Source organism: Andrographis paniculata, unplaced genomic scaffold (genome assembly GCF_009805555.1).
Source record: "Andrographis paniculata isolate CXL003 unplaced genomic scaffold, ASM980555v1 Contig54END, whole genome shotgun sequence".
In the NCBI taxonomy this organism is placed as follows: Eukaryota; Viridiplantae; Streptophyta; class Magnoliopsida; order Lamiales; family Acanthaceae; genus Andrographis; species Andrographis paniculata.
The window spans coordinates 3,319,762-3,329,644 of record NW_026137589.1 but is presented as its reverse complement, the minus strand read 5'-3'; the positions used below and the strand labels follow the sequence as shown (position 1 = coordinate 3,329,644).

Genomic DNA, 9,883 nt, shown 5'->3' with positions numbered 1-9,883 from the left:
ATCCCATAAAAACGATATATATATATATATATGTGTGTGATAAAAGTCTCCAACGAAATATATATATATATATGTAGTATGGTTTGTTTATTTTCCAAAAAATTTGGACACATTTCTTCAAAAGAATTAAATATTACACATAGTTATTATTTTTATATTATCTATACAATTTTTCATATTTCACTAATTAAAAAAATAAAATAAAATAATTCAAAATAAAACACAAAACAAACCCGGTAGGAGTTCGATGATTAAGAAAAGTTTGTTCATTAGACTTGAACATCGACTATGGCTTCGAATTCTTTTCTTTTTTTTTTTCTTTTTTCTTTTTAACAAATATAAATCCTCATCTAAGTCTTCACTTGATTCGTATCTTAATTAAGGTGTAAATAGAAGTAGATATCATCTCTAATTTCAAGTTTAGAACAATCTAAGATATAATGAAGCAAAATAATAATAATAAAAAAAATTATACTAATATAATTTCAAAATTATTCTTCAGTGCAATGGATAGTTGAATTGTACATTATTTTTATTGAAATCTCAAAAAAATTGTTTCGAATCGTCCCAACTTCTCAATATTCAAGGATATAATCCCGAACTTATCTAAAGTAGCTTTTACGGCTACAGATTCTCACGTACATAAAATAAATAATTCTTCACTCAATACATATAGTTAATATAGTTATGAAAATATAGTTATGAATATATATATATATATATCAAGAAATAAAAATTAAATAAACCCCATGTCATTGCTTCTCTATTAACCAATTAAGTATACATAAATATACTAAACATCATCGAAACATCACAAATAAACAAAAAACAAAAAACAAAATTAACAACAAAACAAACAACTCTTACAACACAAACCCAACCTTAAAACCTAAAACATGAGTTTTATATATATATATAATCAAACACAAAAACAAACTACTCAATTATTCAAACTTCACTACCCATTTCTACCTATGTTTGATCAAATTAAGTAATTTATTTGTCATCAAGATGATCATTCATATACATATACACATATACGTATATATATGATCGATCTTTATACCATCTTCTGCATTTTGAAATCCTTAGTTATCGCCGGAATACAGCTTGAGCTCCTCGCAATCCCGCCCTTCTTGGGGGGCACATAAGTGCCGCCCTTGTCCCTAGGGCTTAGGGACTTAGCCCTATTCTTCCTCAAAATTTCTCGCATTGCCTCCGCTTGGCACAGCACCGGATACGCTCGCCCGAGCCGGTTAAACTTTGCGCACGCCGTCACGTGCGCGTTCACCGCCTCCTCCATCTTCCCGCCGTTCTTCTCCATCTCGTTTTTCACGGCCTCCGAGCACAAGCCGCAAACCATCTTGCCGCAATACTTTTCGCGAACTTTCTTGACGTACTGCGGCGTGCACTCCTCCGACATTCCGCAGCACTCGCACTTGGCGTCCTCGACCTCCGATATCGGAGGCAACGAGTTTAGTTGTTGTTGGCTGTTGTTGTTGCTGTTATTATTATTGGATTTTTCTGAATTTAGGGTTTCTTGGCTGATGAGCTCGAAGGAGATGTCGGAGATCGTGCGTTGGAGGCTATCCATTGAGAGCTTCGAGGGCTTTTGAGCGGCGTTGGTGTTCGCCGTGAATGCTTTGAGAAATGTCGAGTCTCGATTCGGCGCCATGTTAGGGTTGTCGATCGAGTTTGTAGGAATTAGGGTTTGTGTGACCTATCGATCGATGGCCCGTTTGAGGGATATTGAGAAGGGATTGAAATTGAAATTCGAGCAGAAGAGAGGAGGAAGAAGAAGAAGCATGAAGATGAAGAGTTATAAGGTTGAATAAAATTGGACAATTTGGAGACTTAGGACAAGAAAAGTGAATCAAGAACTTGGGAGATATTAGGGTATCACCAAGACAACATTTTAATTTATAATGTTTCGAACAAAGATATTGGGCCAAGATTGATGCATGTTTATGTGGACAAAACTTATCCTCTTATGTATGTGGACACTATTCTTTCTTTTGAATTTACTTTTTAATAATTATTTACATAGAGGGGGAAAAAAGAAGTACTTTTCATGAACTTACATGTTATCTATGATCACAATTTCAAGATTCTTGTTTTCTTTCCCTTTTTTTTTATATAACTTTTAGTGTCATTGTTATATATATTATTTGGGGTTAGCCCTAAACAAGAAAAATTGAAGCCAAAGAAAACTAAGCATTGAGTGTAATATATAGAAGGATAATGAAAATACATTCTAGGTTTAATAATGTAAAAATATAAAAACGAAAAAATAAAAATAAATAAAATAATAAGTATAATCTTGTTTAGGAAATTAAAATTTATGTTGAGGAAGAATCATGAATATAGTGGAAATTAAAATGGTCTAGAATGTTGTAGAGAATTGAGTGGAACAAAAACCATCCATGCATAATAGTGTTTTTTTCTTTTCTTTTCTTTTTTTTTTATTTTTTTATTTTTTTTATTTTTATTACAGTAATAATTATAGTATATGTTGCATTCCGTGAATTGATGGTGTGTACTTTCACGGGACCTGTCGTTGCAGCCATATATAATATATACATATATATATATATATATATATGCATGCATGCATGAATCACTTCGTTTAATACTTATATATAATGAATGTAAAATTGCAAATTTAGTTATGTACTTATAATGAATTATTATATATCTTTCAACGGTTATATTGTATAAAACGATTGTTTAATTAGTTTAATACTCCCTCCGTCCCATAAGTAAATATTCATTTGCTTTTTGGACGCAGTTTTAAAAATATTAGTATTGTATTGGGATATAGTAGAAATAAAGTAAAAATGACTGTGATATAAAGGTAATAACATTTGTGTAATATATTGTAAGTTGTAAGGATATTTGTAATGTTAAGTAGATAGTACAATTACTAAAAAAAAATGAAATGAATACTTTGTTATGGGACGGACTAAAATGGAAAAATAAATACTTTGTTATGGAACGAAGGGAATACTACTTTGTAAACAAAAGTAGGGTTTATTTGTAAAGCACAGGACCAAAATAAAACAACATTGAAAAAGAATAAATATGGTGAGTGTTGAGAATTTTAGTTTTTCTTTATATATATATATATATATAGCCTGTATCTAAAAAAAATTATTCACTTGTGACACAATATATAACTTTAAAATAAAAAAAAAATTAAAATGTTTAATTTTATTAATAATAAAAAAAACATACTAACAATTTACGGCTTCATTTGAAACATTAAAAATTATTATTGATAATAGAAAAATAACATAATAGTATTATATTTTTATAAAATATAAATTAATCATTTTAATTGAATTGAATTTTAATTATCTTGACACTGATGATATTTTAAATTTTAAATTTTAAATTTTAAATAATTTATCTAATTTTTTGGATAACGATTTATTTTAAATTTTTAATGAGGGCACTGTAATATTTTACTGGTAGCACAATTAATAAATTATAATAAATTTTCTTTATCAGAATAAATTACTGGTGGCACGTGCCATTATTGGACAGAACGTAGATCCGTCCATATATATATATATATATATATACGTTTTTTGATATTTTAGTTTTTTTTTTGTTAAAATTTTGAGGAAAAAAAAGTCATAGCCTTCTTAGCTAGTAAACCTTTGTCAATACGAATTTGAATCAAATATAAAAGTATTAAATGTTTTAAGTGTTGGTGATATTTTTGTAATTTATATGAATATTGAGGGTTTGTTTGGTTTTTAATTTCAGTTTGAAATATTGATTTGAGATTTATTTTCAATAGTATTTTGTATTGAAAATTGTATGAATTAACTTAATACTATAAGTTTTTATTTGAAATAAAAATTATTTAAAAAAAATATTTTGGTATCAACTTATAAAATTATTTTTACTATAATAAAAATAAATAAATATATATATATATATATATGGGACTAAAGAATATGACAAATTGATACATTTGGATGAAACAAAACAAGTATTAACTAGAAATTGTTCCAAAAGTAAAATTAGCGGGTGAATTGAAACAAAAAGGGTGTGTTTTACTCACAGTACACTACAAAAAAAAATAAAAAAATTGTATATTTATAACGAAATTTCGTTACTAAAGTTCACGTAGTTAACATGATTTCATCTCTAATTCCGTCTCTAATATCATTAGTAACAAAAAAAGTGAATTTAGGAACGAAAAAATCTCGTTACAAAATTGATAATTTCTTATAGTGTAATTAAGTTGGATGATATTATTTTCTTAATTTTAATCACTTATTTACTTTAATTGATTAAAATCCGAAATTGTTTAAATTTGTTATAATAATACATTAATTATGAATAATTAATCAAGGTATAGGTGGAATTAATTTATTTCAAATAAAATTTATATTTAAGTTCATGTTACATAATGTAAATGATTGTCGCATTTAAAAAGGAATAAACTCCACCAAGCAAAACTTGTACGTGAACGACGACAAATGAGGGATGGTAAAACTCAAATTCGAGACATAATATTCTGATACCATATTAGATGATGTAAATAACCGCTAAACTTTTAGGTGTAATTGTCATTTATAGCATCTAACAATCTATATTATTCTATATTTAATTAAACAAAACAAATATGATATTAATTAATCTGGTGATTATATAATATATTGAAATAATATTATAGTCTCATCTTATAAAATAAACACACCCAAAGCATATTATATATTGTAAGTATTTTTATCTAATATATTTTTATAAAAATATATTGTTTATTCTCACAAAATATTATATACTTTTTCCGTTCATCAATTCTTTTTTATCCGTCCGTTAAATTTACCTCGTTATTATATTTGAAAAAATTAAAAATCTATATTTAATTATTACCGTTCATTCAACACTTATTTATCGTGAATATCACTAATAACTTTATTACATTCTCTCTTTATTTTTAAAAAATTATTAACTAAATTTCTAAAACTACCATCAACTTTATTTTTTCCAATTTTTTCAATAAAATATATTTTTTTTAATTTATGTGTCGAGGCTAAATATAACGGACGGAGATAATACAAACTAACATTCAACTCAAATAATAAAAATAAGGGTAAACTGTTTTTTTAGTCCCGTAACTGGACCCCCTTATCATTTTAGTCCCATAAGTGGAGCCTGTCGCAAACTAGTCCCATAAGTGAAAAATTTTCGCTGTTTTAGTCCTCCGGCGCCGGAGACGCCCGCGTGGCTCGCCGGAGGTGACGTGTCCGCCAGGTGTCCCGCCAGGTCAGCAACACCTGGCAGACACGTGAATTTATTTTTTTTTCAATTTTTTTTTATTTTTTTAAAGTAAATCAAATTAAAAAATTAAAAATAAATTAAAAAAAATAAAAAAATAAAAAATAAAATAAAAAAATCCACGTGTCCGCCAGGTCAGCGCCAGGTGTCGCTGACCTGGTGGACACGTCACCTCCGGCGAGCCACGCGGGCGTCTCCGGCGCCGGAGGACTAAAACAGCAAAAAAATTTCACTTATGGGACTAGTTTGCGACATGCTCCACTTACGAGACTAAAATGATAAAGAGGTTTAGTTATGGAACTAAAAAAATAATTTACCCTAAAAATAAAGTCCAAAATAACACAAGATATTTCGATAGCTCTTGTATGTGTATATATAGAAGTTTTTTACTTTTCCTTACATCCCTTTTGGGGAAATGAGAGGACGTTAATCTCCCCATGTCACGAGAAAGCAAAATAATAATAATAATAATAATAATAATAATAATAATAGTATATACTATTATTATTATTATAACAACAACAATAATAATAGTTTTTGCTATGAAAAAATTTGTGGTGAATTGTCCGGAAAATTATAAAGTGGCTTTATTGGCACTTCATTCACATGAGTCTTGATGTGTATCTCAAAAGAGACATGTAAATTATTATAATTATTATTATATTTTTGTGGAGAAAAAGCCGACACTGAAAATAAGTAACTAATACGTCCCTGTAAATGATGTATATTAATTAAAATATTATTTAAAATACAATTGATAGATTATTGCTATATGAGATTATATTTACTAAATTTAAAATATATATATATATCAATTATAAATAATAATGTTTTTTTTAAAAAAAAAAAAAAGTAAAATAAGAAATGATATGATGGGAAATTTTTGGCAAAAATTTTTAACAATTCCAGCCATTATTACACATGAAAAATTGATACTTTAATGTAGGAAAATTTCGGCAATAAATGATTCAAAAAGTGGGCTACGTTTAATTATGGACGCAATTAATGCTTCATAAATTCATGAAATGGCTGCAGCCAGGCACCACCTGAATTTCATATATTAAACTAAATACTTTCTGTGTCCCAAAAATATACTCTTATTGGGTTATATACGAAATTTAAAAAATATTGATATTATATTGATGATTGGTAAAAAATATGAATAAATATTTTTGTCTTTATGAGTATATTAGTGTAAAAAATAATAACAATTGTGTAATAATAATAATAATGTATGGATAATTTTACGGTGATATGATTATTTATGAAAATGAGATTATTGTTTTGGAACGAACAAAAATGATAAACAAGACTATTGTATTGAGACATGAGAGAGTATGTCTTTTTTTTAATTATTACTTTCTGATTATAAACTATAAATAAACAAGTCCAACCAAATCAGTTATAGCTCTTTATTAAGTTTAAAATAAATGAATAAATAAATAATCAAACTTTAAATAAAAATTCATATTTGAAAAAAGTGAATTGTTTGCCTTAATATGTATGATTAGTTGCAGCTAGATTCATGGTATTTAGGCTATTAAAGAAGAAACAAATAATAACTTATAAATACAATCAATTATTACAATATCATTTAATAAAGGCAAACGAATGTTCCATTTCAAAACACCAGTATTATCATTTTTGTCCGTCTCATTTAAAGGTATCATTATAAGAAAATATCATTTTTTAACAAAGTCTTTTCGTTCTTAAATTTACTTTTTTTCGTTACTAATGATATTAGAGACGGAATTATGAACTGAATTATGTTAGCCACGTGAACTTTATGGACGAAATTCCATTACAAATATACTATTTTTTTTTGTATTGTATCAATCTTTTTTTAGTAAAATTAATCATACATTAATACCAAAATACGCTTACTTATATTTAAATTATAAATATTCCATTACACATACACTTATTTTTTACATAAAATATCAAATGTTCTTACACACTTCCAGTGACTAATCAAATATTATTATTTCTTAATTTACTGCAAAACTTCAAAATATTAATTTCAAAAGGGACGGTGGGAGTATATATATAATAATAATAATGTTGATTTTGCTACTGATTTACTCAATAAATGAAGATTGTGTAACCAACTAGATTCAAAAGCCACGTTAACAACGGCTCGATATTCAGCCTCGGCTATGATAATAGTAAAGGGGTTGATAACATATAAAAATATAACCTACCCTAAACATAGCGCAAGATGTATCGTAAGCTTGTGTATGATCATCCATTAGACTATGCGCAAATTAATAGATCTTTTGGACTACATAAGATAGGACATTTCCGATCTTGTGAAAGTGAAATATAATTGGAGAGCTCCGGCAAGACTACGATATGTATATATATATATAGAAGAATCCTTGTATGGATGATACTCGTTGCGCTAATTAAGCTATGGCTTAGTGTCTCGACTAGAGTTGGACAATACTTCTTTCACATACTTTTACTGCGACTGTATAAACCACCATGATGTTGCGTTACCACGATCTCCAATTAATATATGTTGCAGAAATTGTGAAATAAAGAACGGTCAAGAAAACACATAACAATGCAAGATTTGTTGATTTAGTTCGATCAAGATGATCTACGTCTAAATGAGATAAAATTAAACATTTTTTCTAATAATTTCAAAATATTAATTGCAAAGAGAATACATCAAATATATATATATAAGTATAAATCAAACCCTAGTTCGACTAGCACTTAAAAAGCTGAATGTATATTACCTTTGTATTTCAAACTTGAGTTTCACGACACATCGTCCAATAAACTTTGTTATTGGTCAAGATATAGTACAAATTTTATTTATGTTTCTTAAAACTTTGTACATAATGCGTGTTGAGTAAATTTTAGAATTACAATAAAGATTCTGTTAAGTCAAATACATCAAATTTCTTCTAATGAACAATTATGCATACAAATATATAAATAAATGAAGTAAATAAATAAAAACATATTCTTTTTGTAATTTTTAACTAAATAAAATGGCAATTTTTCATTAAAATGATGAAATTTATCCTAAATACATTGGGCTTTGGTTCTAAGCCCATTGACATTATGGGCTCATAAATCCTTCACTCATATAATGTTTTGAGGCCTTGAGAAGGAAATTGCCAATCAACAATTTGGATTTTTCATATTTAACAACAAATGTGTAAGAATATGAATGTCAATGTCATTAATATGTTTATTTGTTGTAATAAATTTTATAATACAATATACTTCCTCCTCCGTCATGCAAATGTATGCTCACTTGACAGGGCACGAATCTTAATAAAAATGACTAATAATTGTTATTTTCTTTTTATAGTAAAAAAAAGTATAAAAGTGTAATAATTTTTTACTTAAAAAAGAAATAAGAATATTTTTCGATAACAACCCAGAAAAGAAAGTAAACATAGATTTAAATGACGGAGGGAGTATAAGATTATGTAATTTTGAGATTAAATAATATTCCCTTCTTCCTGTGTTAAGGTAATGGTTTACTTTTAGCACATAATTAAATTTAATGAATATTAATCGTATTTTTTATATGTAAAAATTGTTTTATCTATTTAATTTAAGTTTGAATGTATTTTTAATATGTTATGTGATCCAAACTTTTTAAAAATTAAAATTGATACTTTACGTATGAATAATCGAAAATAATAAAATAGTTACACATTTCGAGTAGGTGAATAGAGTATATTTTTATTTTCATTGGTTAGATATAAGATTAAATTAACTGGCATATTATTTTTATGTTCCCAAAATATTGTTGATATCTTTTAATTTAGTTGTAATTTAAATAGACTGTTTATATTAATAATTGTAAATTTATTGGACTAATTTATGATCATATAATATGTTTGGCTCATTAAAAGAGGATAGGAGTAGTTGGTGTTAGCTTCTGTTTATATATATTTAAAAAAAAAAAAAACAATTAGTACATTATTATTGATAGTAAGTTTTTTTAAAATATATATATATATCACAATAAATACTTATTTTTTATAAGATATTAAATCAAATATCTAAATTTTTTATCAATTTTAAAATTTTATATTAAAAAGAAAATCTGAATTCCAATAATTTCTATCTAAACAATTTACATATTGGTGCTCCATAATTATATCATGAAAGTGTGGTTATAATTTAAGGGCAAATCAAAATATTATATATACCTAAATTGGGCCTGCTAAAAACATATCATACAATGGGCTTATTCAATAATAAAATTATATTGATATTATCATGATTATAAATATTAAATCTACCTTTATTTTATATTACTTCCTCCGTCCCTAGGAAGGGTGAGGTTTGCTTTTTGCATATAAAATTTTTAATATTAGTATTATATTATATTACAGTAAAAAAGACAAAAATATTCCTATTAGTATGGTGTAATATAAAAGTAATGGCATTTGTGTAATATATTGTAAGTTGAAAGAGTATTTATTATGTTAAGTAGGTAGTACAATTACTAAATTATGAAATAATAATCTTGTTTTGGAACAGATAAAAATAGAAAATGGTAACAATGGGACGGAGAGAGTATATTATTTTAATCATTAGATTTATAGCATGACAA

At 26.5% G+C, this 9,883-nt stretch overlaps 1 protein-coding gene across 1 annotated transcript; it reads right to left on the bottom strand.

Moving 5' to 3' along the window:
* Positions 1-730: 730 nt before the first annotated feature.
* On the bottom strand, positions 731-1,909 carry LOC127255422 (uncharacterized). The gene has a single exon (XM_051280933.1). It carries the CDS (start codon positions 1,673-1,675, stop codon positions 1,061-1,063), a length of 615 nt encoding a protein of 204 aa, XP_051136890.1. The 5' UTR covers positions 1,676-1,909; the 3' UTR covers positions 731-1,060.
* Between the last annotated feature and the right edge of the window lie 7,974 nt (positions 1,910-9,883).